Source organism: Phyllostomus hastatus, unplaced genomic scaffold (genome assembly GCF_019186645.2).
Source record: "Phyllostomus hastatus isolate PE091 unplaced genomic scaffold, TTU_PhHast_1.1 phas_scaffold_501, whole genome shotgun sequence".
Taxonomy (NCBI): domain Eukaryota; kingdom Metazoa; phylum Chordata; class Mammalia; order Chiroptera; family Phyllostomidae; genus Phyllostomus; species Phyllostomus hastatus.
In genome coordinates this window covers 46,245,792-46,264,771 of record NW_025334033.1, presented here as the reverse complement: position 1 = coordinate 46,264,771, position 18,980 = coordinate 46,245,792, and the positions used below count along the sequence as shown (strand labels likewise).

Here is an 18,980-nt window from a genome sequence, read left to right as displayed (position 1 = left end):
CCAGTGAAGAATATTTGGGGTCTTGTACTAACCACGTGCCAACCAGACGGCTGACTTATGTAGAGATTGTATCAGTCAAGGCCCACCAGAAAAACAGGCCTCACCCCAGGTAGTTTAAGAGAGAGAATTTAATGTTGGACACTAGTTACACATGTGTTAGAAGAGTTGAAAGGAAAAGAGAAGACAGTGAGGCAAAGCAAAGATTAATAATGGTAAGAAGCCACTGCATCCTTAGAGCTGGAGTGGCAAAGGAAGAGGGGCTGGTACTAGAGCCTGGAGGACGGAGCTGGCCAGCTTCAACACTGCAAAGAGGTCATGAAAGAGGAACTAGTATTACTACCTGAGACGCCACTGGAAGCAGAGAGGGAGGCAGAAGTACATAGCTCCCCTCATCCTTCCACCCTTCATCCTCTCTCCAGGGCCTCCAACCAGGCAGAGTCCATGCAAAGGGAGACAAAGAAATGCAGGTTGCAGGGTCAGTTCCTCGTGATAGCAAGCAGAGCAGAGGAAAGGCAGGGATTCCTGATTCCCCATTTGTAGATGGAAATCTTCTGGAAAATCTTGAAACCTAGACCGACAGTTCTCCCAATTAGCTACTGATTCCATAGCCTTGGACTTGAAGTTTGCCAGAATTCACTGAAGAGGGAGACACAGCTATCCCCAGGGCCCTCTTCTCCATGAGCTCTTTTGCAAAGGTCATTTGCATCTTTCACATTTTTCACCAGGGGATTCCAAGCTTTGTTTTTCACACCTTCTGATGACCAGCATTTTGAAAGAAGAAAAAAAGTACTGAGGATGGTGAAGAAGGGAATGATTGGCTAGAAACAATGGGAAAAGGGGATTTTGACTAAAAATTCTGCACAACAAGAAACCCCTTTTGATCTCCAAGCTAATTCCTAATGGCAGTCATTGAGGTCTGGGTGGAAGAGCGAAAGCAGCCACACTGCCACATAATCAGAAAACTATGCGTGTCCTGAGCAAGGTCAGCTCTTATCTTCCTCCCAGGCCAGCTCCTCCTCCCGCACCAGCCCATTCAGTGAGTGATCATCTCACCCACTCACCCATTTGCATCAGAAATGGTCCCTCCTTCCAACCTCCTTTCTCTATGCGTAAGTGCTGTTGATCCTGCATCCTTATCATCTCGTGTCTCGTCCTTCTTTTCCATCTCAATGGCCACTACTTCAGTCCAGGCCCTCATTTTATTACATCCTATTTCAAACCCCTGGGAACCAGCATGGCAACCTCCTGCCTAGGGAGGCCTGTAAAGTATAAGTCTGATGTCACAGCTCTGCTGGGAGTCTCTCAGAGGAGATCTGAGAGACTTTGGGATCAGGTCTGATTTGCTCTGCCTTTCCTTTCCTTGCTTCGGCTTTATATACAGGCCCCATTTTCCTTGTCCCTACTCACTGTACTGACACCCACATTCCCTCCCCAGGAGCACTAAAGATAGGCCATTTGTGGTTTCCACCTCGAAGTCTGTGTTCATGCAGCTTCCTTGACCTGCCTCCCCACCTACCTGGCAAATACTGATGCACCTTCCCAGTCTTATCTCAAATATTCTGCCTTCCTCTAAATCCTTCCCTGGCTATGCCTTCTCTTCTGAGAGTTCTGGTCATCCGGTATTGGTGCCCACGCTACTCTGTTAAAACTCCCCCACCCCCTTCTTGTATACATTTACATGTCTGTTTCCCCTCTATGGAGTGTTTCAGGGTAGGAAATTGGGCTTTATTGGACTGTATAATGCCAGCATTTGGCACACACATCTACCCAGAAAAGACCTGAAAGTAGAAAAGGAGGAGAAAGGGAGGGAACAATGGAATGAAAAGGGAGTGTCCAACACAAAGAATATTTGATGGTCTAGTCTAGATAAAAATAGAAGAGTTATAAGAGGAGCCATGTCTACGGTTAGAGCACACACAAAGGACTATTATTACAATTACACTCTCTGGAAGATTTATTGCTAAAGATTTTAGGCTGTAATGTACACCATCTCTTAACTGAGGAAAAATATTAGATTTTTAGAAGATGAAAAAAGTGACCGGGACTTCACAGATGCTTATGGTAGTCACTCAGCCAACTTGTCTCAGTGGGTTTTCTTTGAAGATACTTGGCCTTTGGACAATCCAAACATGTAACGAGACCCCTATGCACAGGGGTCCTAGAGACAAATGATGCCTTTGGTAGAAATGCCTGCTGTTTAATTTAAACTGAGATTATAGGCCGGTTCCTGGGAAGGACTGACCTACTCAAGTCAATGGGATCAAATGGTGATGCACTCTTAGCGGAGCCATCACAGGGATCTTGGAACAAGATTAAGTGAGAAAAGGGGGAGAGGGGTCGAAAAGGTAAGGCTTTGCCAATGCGGAGTCCTAAGTAGGAAATGGAGATCAGTCCCAAGGAGAGCCTGACATTCCAATGCAGGTTGGTACAGAAAAGTATATCTGTAGGGAACACTGTATAAATAGCTACAGCTGAGAGAACAGCTTGGTATAAGCATGGCTGTTGAAGGGTCTGAGGCCATATTGGATCTACCGAAGCTTTGCGTTGTAAGGAGGCACCTGTGAGAACGAAGAACTGCCAGTTTCCCCATTTCACTAGACGCTGACAGTCTTCAGTAGTGAGCTGGGATAATACTTTCAGAGGACAACAGACAATTCAGAAAGGTTTTAAAGGTAAACCATAAAATTGATGGTTTTGTAACCATCAATTTTTGCAAGAAAAGGGAGTCCAGGGAGAGATGTCACTTATATGTCATCTTGTGGGGGAAGGGATGTCTTTACTGGGTGCATCACTGGAACTCCTGGGCCTGCGGGCTTTGGCTGGAGGAGGTCATGGATAGGTGGGTACAAGTCTGTCCTCACTGTGGGCAAGACTCTGCAGAGATTCTCTCTGTCTGTTTTGACAGTAAAGGGAGAATGCTGCAGGTGAATCCATAACATGGAAAAGATGCTGGCCAGAAAGGCCAGAACTTGGAACCTGGGAGACAAAGGGCCTGGATACGCCCTGCCTGGATGGCGAGGCTCAGAGGACCAGGTCCCGTGGAGCTCATTCTTCCTCTAGAATGTTCCGTTGCCAAGCAAAGCCATACTGTTATAGAAAATAACTAATGATTATTTCACAGAGAGAGAAAAAGCTCTCTCAAAGCAATGACTCATTCCACTCTTGGAAGGGATCATTCCACCTGGTACAGCCATTGAACGTGGCCGCACCGGTGGCGGAATGGAGAAATTTTCCAAGCAGCCATGGGGGAAGAATTGTACATTAACATGGAACTCAGTATAGGATAAAGGTTAAAGTCCAGGGAGGGGGAGAGAGTATATAGATGTATATGTGGGGGACCCTTACAATCCATGTGATTTAGAGCAATTTTTAAAGCTCTATAAACCTCAATGTACTCATCTTTCAAGTATACCTAGAAATACCTACTTCATAGGGTAGTTGTAAGGCTAAAGCAAGAAAATACCCACCGAGAAACTTAAGAGTAATTGACACTAAGGAAACGCTTAATAAATGGTTGCGTAGACAGAGCAAAGCAGTCAGACAGCCAGGGCTGTGGGGTCTTTGGGTGATTTGTGCTCGATCCCTCCCAGACATACCAGGTGCCTCATTTCTGCTTTTTTAAGGTTTATAATGATGTGCCTCATTCTGGAGGCTCGATGCTCAGATAAGTCTGCTACTTAAAAGTCGTGGATCACAATCCCAGCTCAGTCTCTCAGTGCCAGTTCTGAGTCAAGAACTCAGGAGGTAGGCAGTGGGGTACAGCCACTACAGCTTGGCTCTCCGAAGGTGTTCTCACAGTCATAGTCCCTTTGGTAACAATAAAGCCAGGGTCCAAGACTCAAGCACATATGCTCTTTGTCCTAGATGCCAGGACTCTCAAGCTCTGCCAAGCCAAGAAGGAAAACTTTCAGAAAGAGACCCTCTGTGGAAAAATCTCTGTTTCTAGCATTTGAACTCCAAGGCAATTGCCAGGAGCCATTGACTGATTTAAAAACCTGGGCAAGGTTATTGTGTGTAGAGAGAAGGGCAACAGTGTAAGGAAGGAGTGAGTGTATCTACTCTACGGTAACAGGAAACTCCATATTATTAGAGCAGCAGAAACCAGGAAGCTCGAAGGCTTACACAGCAGTTGACAACCACGCATGCGCTGGATAGTGTTTAGCATATCTTAAAATGTTATGGTAACACAGCCAGACTTACATAAATTCAAATAAAAAATACGCTAGAGATATATTGGCTTCATTTTCCCTCATACCTCTACCATGTTAATCCTTTGTCTGCTTCCCATCCCCCCACACCTAATTCCATAAGCTATTAGGATTACAGAAGGGCCTGACCCCACCCTACCCACGGCCCCAAATGTGCTGAAACGCACACCAGCACTGTACCATGCTGGGACCCTCTGGGCCACAGTGGCCTCAGGGAGAGAAGCCGAGGCCATAGGCCCAGGCAGGGCACCACCTCAGGCAAGCAAACTGCTCCAGCAACAGCAACCAGCTATGAATTCTCCGAGCTTGATCTGCTTAGGCTAATGTGTAGCAAGCTGTGCTTTTCAAATCACACGCATAGACAGGGTAAGGGACATTTCTGATTCAGAGTCACATGCCAGATGTAGTTCAAAGGCAAATAAAGGCAAGAGCAAGAGAAAAGCAAGAAGCAACTCATCATCTCCTTCCTAATGTCCCTGTCTCAGAGTGGAAGGTGCTGTTCTAATATGTAAACTCTGGAGGTAAGCTAGATGACATTCTAAATCTAGCCATCCTTGGGCAAAAATCAGACAGAAAGTAGGTAAGAACCATTCATTGCAAGCCAAAAGAACTGTCGCTTAGCCAGGGCTCCACATTCCAGTACTTCATTTTATTCCCCCCCGCCAACCTTTTTTTTAGAAGCCTACATCTCACAGAACATGGGATAAGAAAAAGAACTTTGGTTCGGGAGTTATACAAATTTGGTTTCAAATCTTGACACCACTATGGAATACTAGTTTCTTATTAGTAATACTAGTTACTTAACCTCTTAGCCCAGTTTCTCTGTGTGCAAAAAGGGAGATGGTGAGACACGTGCCGAAGGGTTGTTGTGGGGGTAACGGAAATAACACACAGGGAGGGGTCGGACGTGCTGCCTGCAATCATGGGCATTCAATAAAAACGAACTCCTGCCATCCCTAGAAAATAGAGAGGGCTTAAATTAGCACCTCTTGGCGCACTAGGGCAGGGCAATGAGGCTCTTCGCTACCAAACTTGGGGACCCCGAGAGGGCAGGAAATGGGTCCCCACACAGGCTGCCTCCAGACTCTTGCCTCCTTTCCTCCATGCCCAACTCTGACGCAAAGACTCAGAAATGCGATAACCACAGAGCCTCTCTCGTGCTGAGAAGGGCAGACGAACAAAAGGCCAGGGAACTCCAATTCTCCCAAACCATCGCACACCTGTATGAAGACAGGTGACAGGAAGCTCAGGATTTAAGGGTGACCCACCATGGGCACAACTGACAACTTGCAGGAGAGGGAAGAGGAGTCAGCCCTGTCTGCAGGGTGTTGGCTGGAAGTCTATGCTCCTTGTGAAGTTCAACTTGGAAAAACTTCTTTACATGTCTGGGCCCAAGAGTTTCAAATGCTTTTATCTGGTAATTCACTGCAACGTGGGGTGGGATGGTACCTTTTAGAAGTATTTTTCTGCAGAGTTCTGTAGGACCTTTTTATAAACCCGTGGATGTCACAGTGGATATACGTATCATATCACCTACAAACCCAGTAATTTGATTGGGCTTGAAGATCTTTTTGTCCAGAGTTTACCTACTGAAAGTCAGCACAATACAGTGAAAGCAGCAACAGATTAGAAATCAGAATTGAATTCCAGTTCTATTTTTGCTTCTTACTAGTTGTGTGACCCTAAGTCATTTCACCTCAGTGACTTACCCCCATCTATAAATGAGGGGCTATACCAGAGTATGGGTTTGAGGTCCACCCCTGTGAGAACCACCAGAAGTGCTTGTCCTCCCCAAATGGGCACTGGGCCGGGGCCTGAGCACCTTCATTGTTAGCAAACCCCTGTGATTCTTAAGCTCTCTGCAAGTGGAGAATCACCAGATGAGATGATCTCTAAGAGGGTACTCAGGCAGGACACTGTCAGATCCTCAATGCTTTCTTTCTAGCCCAAGTGCTGGTTCAGTTGTAAATCAGCGCATAGTTTATAAAGATATTGAGTCCTTCTCTCCCCTTTGTTTTCTCACCAAAGATGCTGACCCATTTTCCTCTCACTCATAACTAACCAACCAAGGCTAAAATACAACATCCTGTCCAACCTTCACTCTCAAATGAGCCAAATAAATTTCAGCGTCCTTGACTCTCAGGTCACTGCCTGTCCAAGAGATCTTGTAGCTGTTTCCTATGCTGTTTTCCAGCTGAGAACACTTTTCTTCCCTAGCCCGACAATGAGGGCTTCAGTGCGGCTCCAAAGCCTTGTGTCTCTTCGACTTCCTGCAACAGCTGAGATTTCTCTAGAAATCTCTCATCCACATATTTGCCCTGGTTTACTTAACAAGTTAGAGCTGGAAGGGTCACTGCATAAGATTTTGTACCAGACAGTGTGTAAAAATAAAACTAGTCAGAGCCGGAGGAGAATGACAGAGGAGATAAAACACTGGCGAAATGAGTGGCCCGTTAAAGGGGAAGTCACCCAAACATTCTGTGAGTGAACTGGTCATTCGGGTCCCGATGGCCAGAGATCATGATCCTCAAAGAGAGAAATAAGGATGTGTATTGTTTTCTATGAAAACAAATGTACTTGATTTACAGTAGCATTCTTTATTCACAGATAGGCCTTCTGTCCTTTTTGGTGTTAAGGTAACTTTTCCTTTTGGAAGTGGCAGTAACACTTAATTTTACAACTTGATTTGATGAAAAATGGTATCTAAACCCTTATGGTGGTTCCCCCAGCTTTGTTTTGTTTTGATTTCAATTTGAACTTGTATTGACCCCATGTGGTTGAAAATCTTCTAGGAAAAACTGACTCCACCTCTCAGCAGAGACACATGGTCTGTTACAGCTAGGGTTTCAGGAAGGGAGACCCTATCAGGACCACGGAGCAGCTGTACTGACACATTTTTAGCTGGTGGTTTCCAGTGGAACTTCTACAAGGGAAAGTTTTGTCTGCTTGAGCCCATTCAAAAGCAGTGATTTTTTTTTTTTTTTTAGCACACTGACTTTTTTCAAAGGGAGCCCCATGGAGTTTGTTTGTCAGTAGGTGGAGGGAGGACATCGATGTTCCCGATGTTCCCGGCTCAGAGTCTCAGACCCAGAGGCAGGAACAGGAAGCGCGCCTGAAGGTGTCTGCACGGCTCTTTCAGAGGGAGCCTGTTGTCCTCACGCCCCGTGGGCCCCAGCTCGCGTGTGCACGTGCTTTTATCACACACCTGCAGGGAGGATGTCCTCAGATTCCGACACATTTATTTAAAAAAAGAATCTTTTTTTAAGAGTCACCCTTCTGGGTTCCCTTTTTATACATTGTCCCCATCTGCTCAATACCTGGTAGGGGGCACTTCTGATGGAAGAGCGTGGGCAGGGGGTTGGATTTCACACTTGAGCTGCTCGGAAAAGGGAGTAAACATTTGTACCCAAGGCAATGTACTTGGCTGGGATTCTCTGTTCCCTTTGCTATTCCTGCAGATATTTATGCTTAAAAAATAATTTCTCCCACCCCTGCAGCACAGCCAAACTTCTCCTCTGGCTGGATCCAGTCACACACACACGTGCGTGCACACACACACACGGCTCCTTGCCTAAAAACAGCAAATGAGCTGGGGTAGAAAACAAGAGAACAAACATGGTGTGACCTGGAACCATTTTACAAAGGGAGAAGGCTCATTTTTCAGTGAGGACAGCTAAGCCTAAATTCCTCCTTGGGGGAACAGGGGAGCAGGGAAACGTACAACGATGACTAACATCGGGTACCACATCATCTGCGATGTCATTCTGTGGGCAAATATGGATATACGCCTGGCATTGTTTTGTTTTTCAGATTTTTAAATTTGTTTTTAGAGAAAGGGGAAGGGAGGGAGAAAAAGAGGGAGAGAAAAATTGATGTAAGTGAGAAACATCAATTGTTTGCCTCTCCTACAGGTAAACAATGGATGTTGTTTAACCAGGGACCCAACCTGCAACCAGGGAACGGACCTGCAACCCAGGCCTGCGCCCTGACTGGGAATTGAGCCGGTGACCCTTTACTTCACACGGCGACACCCAACCAAGTGAGCCACACCAGCAAGGGCTATGTGTGACATTCTGGCCCCAAATCTACCCTTCAGCTTATCTGGGAGAAAAGATTTGTCATCTTTTTTTTTTTCCTTAAAGTTACTCATTAAGCCTTTCTAACCATAGAGGGGAGAACTTAAGACTTGTGGAAGATGACAACAAAGACTGTTTACCCTCAGCCAGAGCCTCCATGCTGCCCCTTCCCTGCAGGCAGCTGCAGAATCCACCCCCCTCATTCCACGGGCTCCACGTTCAGGGCTTGGCCTGCTTACACGAAGGAATCCCAACTAGGGTTTCAGGGGAAGCCCAGTTCCCACTCTCCCGTAGCCCCCAGCCAGCTGGCTCCACCAAAAGGCAGTCCTGTATCCAGTATTCTTATAGTGCTTCTGTATAAGTATCTGCTTGTTATTGTCCAGTTTGATGCTAACTGTTTAAACTAACAATTATCAATACGTTACCAGAACTACTAAACTGCAAAATTCGGCTGCTATGGGGAAGAATGATTCTAAATAGGTAGCATGTCCTTCCTCAAGACTGGGCTCATGTGTGAATACAAGGAGTTTGCATCCTTCTTTCTTTCTCTCTCTTTCGAAATTAGTGTATTGAACGTGCATGTGTCAAGCATTGACCTTGCTTCTGAGGGTACGTAGATATGATTTAGTCACAGTACCCAAGGGGCCTATCACCAGGGACTCACATGTGCAGAACAGAGACAGTGCTGGGTGCCACTGTGGGCATGACCCAGGGAAGCGGGACTGATTGAGGTTGGGGTGTCAGGAAGTCTCCAGAATGATGGTGTCTATCTTTTAAAACACAAAACGGACACTGAAAGAAGAATTACATCACCAGAAAGGAAACACTGAATACTCCCAAGATGCGGAACAACGTGGGACTTTGAAAAAAGCCTAAGAATTCAAATAAGGATCAGGAGCTTGAGTAATATTATTGGCCCCATCAACGATTTATGTCTCTTATTAGTCTCTCCCCTGTAACGTCAGGGTGCCTTCTGAGAGGATGATGAAAATATTGTTATAAAGCCCATTTAAATAAACCTTCTGGAAGAAAAAGTCACCTCTTTCCAATTTGTTGAAATAAGAGAGTCATAATATTTATTTCATCAAGGGAGTGTGAAGCTTAGTTGGGATTAATTTGCTCCTTCTAGGGCACTTAAAAATTTATATAATCCCATATGTGGTTTGTAGGAATGGACTTCAAGAGGTTTTGATGAGAAATAGTATGAATGTTTCATCAAGCTTTTTCATCATTCTTTCCAGTATAACCACCCTCACTCTGGCTTTCCCAGTCCCGCATTACAAGGCACCAGGTTTCTGTGAGAGCTTTCCCAGGGAAGGCCCCAGCCAGCCCAATCTGGTTGCGCTGCCTCATTCATCACCACAGGACCTCCCTGTGCCATGGGGCCCTCCATCGCCTCTAGAGCACTCGACTCATGAGGCTCATGCAGCACCTACTGTGCATGTGGTTATCTATTTCTCCAAGTTGATTGCGAACAACGGCAGGGCATCAACTTACTCATATTTCAAATCTCTTATATGCATCTTACACAGTTAATAGCGGAGAAGAGGTGATGAAATGGTTTGTCAAGCGAATGGGTGCGTAAACCCTATGATCTTGCTGCAAGGCAAAAGCCAGCCCATGTCTTCTGAGCATGTGATCTGCCCTCCTGTTTTCCTTCTTTTGCTGTTCCTCCTCACCCTGACACCGTCCCTTTCCTTCCTTAGTAACCGAATTTGATCTCTTTCAGACAGGGGCTGCCACACTGGGCTGTATAGTAAAATCACTTGGAGCAGCTTTACCAATAAAACATACACTGACGCCTGGCCTCCCAAGCAGAAAATTTGATTTTATTTTTCAGGGCAAGGCCCCGGTGTTAGAGTTTTGTAAATGCTCCAGTGACAGGTCTAAAGTGCACCCAGGCTTCAGAAACGCAGATTGAAAGTGATCCTCAAGTCCCGCCTTCTTCTGAAAAGACTGATTGAGCTGCCTCTGAGGAGTTGACCTTCCTCAGGATTCAAAGCAGTTGCTGTTTTAACTGCCCATTAGGTAACCAATCATTTGACAGTCGGCCAGTATCAGTTCATCCTTAGGCTGCCGCACTGCATTTAGAGCACTCATGAGTGTGTGTGTCTGCATGTGTGCGTGTGACTGCGTGCCCCGACCATCTCTTGCACTAGACCAGAAGAAACCTGAAGGCAGGAACTGGCTTCCACTTCTCTGCATCCCCACACCACGCACATGGCGAACCAAGTCATACTTTCAGTTATTTAACAAAACCAAGCCACTAAAAAAAACAAAACCAAAAATCCCTAGTAGTGGCTGTTTTAATTCAACTCTAAGGACATGTCTTTGGTAAGAATAAAAATGTTGCAAAAAGGGTGGGGCGGGATTGAAGCAGAGGAGGAAAAGAGTAAATAAATGTCAAATGGAAAAAAAGCTAAATTAGTCCAAAAGAAAATGCTTCCCAGCTTCTTAAGAGAGTTTTTGCAAACACTGAAGCAGAATAAACAAGAGAATTAACTTGGCTTGTGCCCTGATAAGGAGGTTTCTTCCTTGGTTATATAATTTTACAACGTTTCCAGGGTGTAAAGAAAATAACCAGCCAGGGAGGACTCCTTCCCTTGGACTATACAATTCATCTCCTGGTTAATCAGCTGGTAGATCTGCTCCCCTTGATCTGAACCCCTTCCAGCTCTGTGATCTCAGACTAAGCCTCACATTCAAGAGCCCTGGAGTGAGCTCAATGCCATAGAAACACGATAAAACATAACCTTCGTTCCACAACCTTCATCCCTTGGTGTGGGGGCCTCTGCCTGAGCATTGAGAGAGAAAAAAAGAAGCAGCAAACAAAAGCTATACCTGGTATCTTCCCCTGGTAGCTGGTGGTCTGTAGTCTGCCTATGGAATGATCTAGGCACATTCTCCTACTAAGTGGTGTTAGGAAGACATATTGTTTGGAGCAATTACCTTAAAAGCACACATCCCACAAAGGTTTATCTTCATCTGGCTTCTCCACTTTGTCATGAAGTGAGGCCACGAGAAAGGTTCAATGACGCACTGAGCACACCTTCTGGTCAGGAGACATCAGGCCCTCAGGCAGAGATGTGCTTTCTATATCAAACTTTGTCCTAGCCATCCGGTCACAAATTTAACAACTGGTCCCAAAAGGCAGGCACATTTCTGTAGATTAATGAAACAGGTGTTCTTTTGCCTGGGTTGGCCATTTTGATGTTGGTCATACTTTACTTCGATTTCTCATTATTATTCGAAACATGATTCAAAAGCATTCAACTCTGTTGTTGATTGATTAGTAACAACAGTAACAAGTTGTCCTTTCCACACTAAGAAATCACCGCTGACCCATCCAACAGGACCTGAGTCGATGGACTGTCGCTGATCCATCCTCGCTCTGCTCTGGGTTCTCGCGCCCAGTGGCCTGCATTTGACCTTATGATCCAAGAACCAACAGCCACCAAAATGTTCCAGTCACCAAAGACACAGACTAACAGCATTTGTCCTACCAGCCTCTTCCTATCAACACTAACAAAGTAGAAATGACTGGTTAATTTAGTAAAACAATGAAAAAGAAAAACACGGCTCTAACTTCTTTATTTACTAATAAACGTTAACTAGAATTAGTAAAACTGGGTTATGGGAGCCTGGAATCCGTGATACCACACATGACAGACTGAATCACAAAGTCAGCATGGGTCATCTAAAGTCTAAGCAGAGGTAAACTCCAAGTTTTCAAGGAGTGTGGTTAAGGGTCCCTGAGAATGACCAAATCAGCATGGATGCACAAGGACGCCTCCTCAAGGAAGGGTTTGGGTAGCCGCGCTTGAAGGTCCTTAACCATGTGCCGGGTAGCTGCAAGCGTGGTTTATTTAACAAAATTTATAACCTGGGGTGCAAACCAAAGGTCATTAGGTCCTGCAGGAATATTTTCAGATGTGTTCTGCTGAAAAGAGAAGTAGGTAATGAGCAGGCCAGGGCCTGAAAACTCAAGAATGTTCTTCTAAACGAAAACAAGCAGCTCCATCTTCTCAGAACACGGCTGAGTCCATCATCGAGCTGGAATGTTATTTACACAGTCCCGAGCAAACCAAGAAGAATCCTCTGGTCTGTAACCAAGGGCACTTGGAAAGTTATGTCTGGAACAGGCAAAGGCTCAGGTCTGTTTTCGATGATTCCTGACTCCTTGAAAAAGAGCCAATTTACCTAATGCAGGTGAAGGGCAACAACTCCCTTCCCGCCACCTCTGCTGGAAGGACCACCAGCGTAACAGTGCATGCCTCCTTAATTAATAGCTCGAATTTGTTATGTGTCTAGCAAAATAGGCAAATCTGGGTTCTGTATTCTGCCCCATCCAACAAATTGGAATTACCACCCTGCCTTCCTTCTCCTTCTGTTTGCAGGGGAGGTAGCGATGGAACCTGGTCCACGAGGAGGGTAGAGCTGAATTGGGACATCAGGGAAAATAAATTTCCTAATTAGGAGACATCTTAGCAAAGAGGTCAAGACTGTGGTGGTCCTTTCTTTGGATGTGGAGGGAAGATGAAGAAAGGGGTAGAAATGAACCCTTCTGGGTGAAAGGGGGAAATTCTCATTTGAGGCCAAGACAGAAACCATAAATAAGAAGCTCTGAGAAAGTCATCATCCTTTTGGAGGTCTCTAGCAATCATCCAGTACTTTGAACTACTTGCTGGCTTATGAGTTCATGCCAAAGTACCCGGGATCTGGGGAAGAGTTTATTCGCTTGGCAAGGTCTGTCTGGACTTAGGTTTTTAAAGTACGCTAATCTCAAAAAAAAAAAGCACCATTTAATTTGTACATGAATTATCTAGTGCTCGACAAACAGGGTGATCATTCACCCTTTACACACAGAGAATCTGAGATCCCTAGAGGTATATACCTCGGTCACTTACAAGGTATGGGCCAAATATCAGGAGGCATGCTATCTCTCTGGGGTCTGTTCTTAGTTTTTCCCTCTGTGTGACTTGCCTCCCACTTCATTTTAACTGCTGTTGGAGCAGACAGGGATGCTGGGTTCTTACCGCCTGCTTTCTGTCAGTGCTAGACCAGGACAGATCACGTGGCCTTGACAGTCACAGAACTTTGTCAAAGCACTCACCTGTCTTCTCTCTGAACCAAGGTGCTGGAAAATCAGCCGAGTATTCACACTGTGGCTCCAGGTGTTCCCTAGTGCAGCAGTCACACAGCTGGGTCCAGAAGTGCCTGCAACGAAGTGGGGCATAACTGTGATTACGGATGCCCCTCTCGTGATGGTGTTTCATACACACCACAGTCCGGTCACTGCTCATTGCTTAGCAAGTACCCGGAGGCTCAGTGCACTGCCACATAAGTTGATGAATTAGGAAGGAGAGGGGCTACGGAATATAAGACTGAAAGTAAAAGGCAGCACGAGTTTCCTTCGGCCTCAGGGAAAGCGACCAATGCTGGGCTTAAAGGGGACAGGTCTGTATCAGTAAGAGGTCCCACTGCGAGGCAGTTTGGAACCATTGCTCATAAGTCAAGCCACTCAACATCCATGGCAGAAAGGCAAAATGGTACCATATACAATAAGAGCTGATTATGAAATAGTCTGTGATACTTCTTTTTGGCCTGATAAGAATTTTAACTCAGTTTTCCTTATCAATATAGAAATGGTGGCACATGCACATAAAATTCCTTTGCCCTTGCAACCCTTATGTGCACACACACACCTGGAAGAGGAATCTGGAAGATCTCACCATTTCTTATCTCTTTATTAGACATCCTTATCCCAAGAGAAACATTCTTTTACCATCTAAGACTTTCCTAAAAGGGGAGGATCTGAAGCAAACATCTGACTTTCTAGTTTCCCCCACTCGGTACATCAGCTACCATGGTGCACCTCCAGAGCTACACTGATGCCTCTGGACATCACCAGGAGGAAACCATTTCTGCTCACCTCCTCTTCTTCCTTCTTAGAGGCAGGTGGGCAGGGCCCACCATTTAGTAGACAGCCTTTGCTACCTTATCTTTGTTTCCTCCGAACTCGGGTGCCCACTTTTGGCTGGGCCCTGGAAGGAATCCTAGATCTAGGGAGGCATACCGTCCTTTGTGCCTGAGGATAAAATACGAAATGCTGGACAATACTCGGTCATCTGCGCCTGCGTCCTGCTCTGGCCCCATCACTCTAAGCCTTCTCATTGGATAGTCTCCTCTTAATTTCCTGACTTCTCTGTTCTCAACCTCCCTGACCTCTTGTCAGCAGTTGATAAAGCTTTCCCCTTCTTTGACATCCAATAGTCTGGCCTCTTCTGCTTCTTCTGCTACCATGTTGACTGCTTTTCCTTCTATTCTTCTTCTCCTTCTCTTCTAAGTGGGTGGACTTCATGAGCTGGCTACGATCAAAATTTTTCCTAAACTTTGTGCCTTCAGTGGCTAGGAAATAAGTCAATACAGATGCCAGGTGTTTATATTTTAAGCATGTAGAAAGTGTTTACGATCACAAAAAAGGTACATACTCTTCCATTTTTCTTTAAAAAACCTCGGTCTATTTTTCATTTTTCCTTGCTTGACAGAGACACATTAACAGAGAAACGCTTTCTGCTACAAGTACAAGGGCACGAGCAACTGATGACTTTCCTTTTGTGCATTTTTATAAAACAGTGTTATTGAGATAATTCACACATCATACAGTCTACCCATTTAAAGCTCAATGGTTTTTACTGTGTGCAGAATTGTTCAACCAGCACCACAATCAACTTTAGACCATTTCATCCCCCCAAAAGGCAGCCCCACACCCCTTAAGGGTGAGCCTCTGGCTCTTCATTCCTGCCCCCACCCCCAGGCAACCACTAATCTCCGTTTGTTTACTCTGAAGTGTTAGGGGAGAACGGGGAGTAGTGGAGACTGCGGTGAATTAGAGAATTCGGCTAAGATCTCAAGGGGGAATCCCCTGTTCAGCTCCAATAGCTGTTATCATGTGAAAAACTGAGTTCACAGTCAGCTGCATTTTTGCTTCTTAGAACATGCCAGAAATCAATATTTTAAGTACAATATCCTGATTTTTAAATGTTGGTTTAATTAGTTAATTTTTAAAAACACATAAATAAGCATGCTTATGAGTCAGGCATGACTCATTCCCACCAAGCTTGCCATGTCTGCGCTACGTGGATGAGCTCTAAGCCTTTGTCTCAGCCTCTGACTTGCCTGAGCACCTGTCTGCTGGTTTGAACCACAAGAACTGTGAGCCTGACGTAATGAATTTTAGCGCCATAAATTCACTGTCTTCCAATAAGGTCCCATTTTCCATAGAGACTTACTCTTCTTTTCTTGTCCCTGTTTTAGGCCTTCCATTCAATCTGGTTTGAAACCTCGGGTCTGTTTTTAAACTTCTCCTTCTCCCATGCTCCTCACTTCCAGTAAATGGTAAAGTTCTATTGGCTTACCTGTAAAATCTCACCTGCGTCCCTTCCCTACCCTCCATCCTTCCTACCCCAACCTTTGATCAGACCCTCCTGGGCTCTCACCTGGGGATGAAGCTCTAGCTTCCTACCCGAGCTCCACGCCGCTGTCGGTCTTTCCCTACTAGAAGCCCACCCTCTGCTCTACTGCCTGGTTAACCCCCCTAAACACACTACCCTGACGTTTATGATCAGCATGCTCAGAAGCTTTCAGTGGCCCCCAAGTGCCTCCAAGTGGTTCTAAGCTCCTACGACTGGCATTCAAGGCTCTTCAGCCTATGCTCAAGCTGCCTTCCCACCCTGTCCCACCTCACATGGGACTGGATTTTGCTCCAATTTACCACTCCTTCTCCACAGCCCCTCCACACCCGGAACGCCTCTGTGTCCACAGGGTGTCCTCAAGATTGCTTCCTTCATGCCACTTCCCTGATCATCACAGAACCAAGTTTTCCACCTCAAACCCCCATAATATTTTCACTCTCTCGTGTTACTGCCTTTGCCTATTTTATGGTCTATAACTTGTGTGCTTTTCTTATCACCCCTCATGTATATTTCAAAAGGGCCGAATCCACATCTGGTTTGTGCTAGTATGCCTGAAGCACCTAGCATGAGGGCTGAGACACAGAGGGTGCTTAATAAATACTGGTTAAAAAAATAGTTGTTCATAAGTTATTCTTACTGAATATGGAACTGTGTTATATACTTATTATAGCAGCAGATCTATAGCCTTAATTCTGTCTTGCTTCAGCTAAAGTTAATAGGTTTGCATTTTTCAAGCAGACTCTGGAAGCTTGTTGCTTAGATGCCTGCTAAGTGATAGGATGAAGCGAGGCTGAGCCTTAAAGTTTGCCAGGGAAAAGCTACCTGTGAGTCATTAAGAAATGCTAATTAGTTAAGCACTCAAAACATTTTCTTGGTAATAAAACTGTAAGAGCGCCCCAGGTCTAGAAGATGTTCTCAGAAATCAGAGCCACATTGGGCTAGTAGCCACTATTTACAGAATTCCCTGTTCCTAAACAGTGTTTAAAAATACTATATACTTTGCTGTTGTCTGGACAGGTAAATTCAGGTCCTAACTAAGGGCCGTGGGGGCCAATGACCATGGAAAAGTCCCCAGTGGAAACCCTGAGTGAGCGAGCTTGAAGAGATAAATTATCGGGAGTGCTTACAGACATTAAGTCACCTACAAGAGCAAAAACAGCAAGGCCTTGACTGTTAATGATAAGGAAAGACAACATTTTTAAAGTATTATATGCTAAGCACTAGGTAAGCCCTTTATAGGGGGAGCCCTTTATATTTTGTTTGAGCTGCATATCTTAGTTCCATCTTTTTACAACTTCACAACCACTCTAGGAGATAGGTACTATCATCCATATTGACGGACTAAGTCTGTGGGAGATTAAGTAACTACCCCAAGGTCACACGGTTGGGTAAGACAGAGCCAGTGTTGGAGGCCAGGCTGATAGGAGCTCAGCCTCTGCTGCAATGAGCATGCTCCAGGCTCATGATGTCAAACAGCCTGCTACTCTGCTGGCCAGGGGGGCCCCAGGAAGGGCCTGAGAAGAGCCCAAAGGCCCATCTTGGGGAAGACACTAATGGGGTGTGTGGTGAGCATCTTATCACTCAACTCTGCTGCCACTTAGGCTCCACACTCAGCTTCCTCTTCTGATGTGCAGTGATAACCCAGGGCAAGGGGTTTCCAGAACGACGTGCAGGCCCTGGCTGGGCAAGGTATTCCATCTTGCTCACCTGGCCCGGCAGCTGGATGCACGCAAATCACGTGGTCTAAAACTGACCCTGTCTGGTTGAAGGTTTAACAACCTGATTGGGATTAGAAAGTTATCTTGCTTAATAGGGTCTCAAATATAGGAAACAAATGAAGGGTGCTGACAGGTGGTGGAATCACTTGAGTGAGAATTGGGAGAAGGGAAGTGGGGAAGCTGCCAGTTACTATACACTTGTAACTTTTTTTTCAACTGGAAAACAAAATGGTCTCATGTCTTTGACTTTGCAGCATTCCTACAGAAGGGCTGGTATAAATGATCATTAGTGCTGTTTATGGGAAATCTAAAGTAGAAGGAATTCGCTTACTGGCTTTTCAGAAAAGGTGATTTCCTGCCCAATGACCTAATTGGTCAGGAAACAGATAAGTGAATCTTGTCTATGCTCATTTTAAGCGGAAGTTCTAGAAATTGGGGCACTCGCTCCCTCTCTCCTTTTCGATGACTGTGCTATTCAGACCTGCCAAGGTGAAATGACTTCATTGCGCTGGAATTAGGTTGATTTCAACACAAATTAAAAAATCAAATAAATGAGTTGGGTTTTAAAAATATTTTCGTTATTGGGGATTTTTCATGTCTCGGGGCCGAGCCTGCAGAAGTATCTGAATAAATGACACAGAGAAATCTCACTGATTTACTGTGAAGTCAGGTCTCTCTAAAGACTGTGGGAACGTTCATCCCCCACTCTCTCAGAGGCTCTTTTAGGTAAGTCAGAGCATGCTCCCTCTCTGTGCTTGCTTACCCATCTGTAAAATGTGAATAATAACTCTTGCCTCCAGGCAACCAAAGGTTCCTGGTGACCCTTAGATGAAGATACTCGGTGTGTATAAAGGACAGCAACAATGACGATCACACACTACAGATACAATCAGGGAAGGAAAGGAGTTTAATCATCATCTTCTACATTATTTATTCTGCTAATCATGAGGCAAGCTAGTAAAGTTCCATAATGAAGTGGTTAAAACAACAGGATCTGGATTCCAGAATCTCTTCCATAACTACACACTATCTTTTGGATCCAGTCCCCCACTCCTTTGGAGTGGGAGTAGGTGACGAAGACAGATTTCTAACAAGGCAAGGGGCTCTCTCTCTGCTGTGCACACACAGGGTGTGTAGTCTTGTGCAATCAGAGTGGAGGAGGATAATCAGGTTGCTATGCAGCCTTGATTTCCAAACAGGTTATGGGCCTCTGGTACCAACCTGTGTCAGTATTTAGAAGGGGCGTGCTGGACAGCCTTCAATGAGGAAACTTCTTCCCTGAAAACATTTCAATTTATGACTCCTGTGGCTAAGCATTTCTGCGAGGTCAAACTGAATCTCCAGTACATAACATAAAAGTGTCTGCTGCAGAGCAAAGGGGTCAACTTTAAAAGAGTAGGCTTTTCCATGTTAAAATAAATTAAAGCGTAAACAGAGCGGTGACTCCCAGAATCAGGAACACGAGGGAAGGAAAAGTTCAGGGCTTAAGAGGGCTGGATATTC

The 18,980-nt window shown here is 45.3% G+C and overlaps 1 protein-coding gene across 6 annotated transcripts in view; it reads right to left on the bottom strand.

Moving 5' to 3' along the window:
• RAD51B (RAD51 paralog B) overlaps nucleotides 1–18,980 on the bottom strand; it is a 506,432-nt gene that overhangs the window by 33,451 nt on the left and 454,001 nt on the right. For all 6 annotated transcript variants that reach the window (XM_045822805.1, XM_045822803.1, XM_045822801.1 and 3 more), the window contains exon 9: nucleotides 13,398–13,501. In XM_045822805.1, the coding sequence (XP_045678761.1) occupies nucleotides 13,398–13,501 (104 nt within the window). The remainder of the gene's footprint in view (nucleotides 1–13,397; nucleotides 13,502–18,980) is intronic.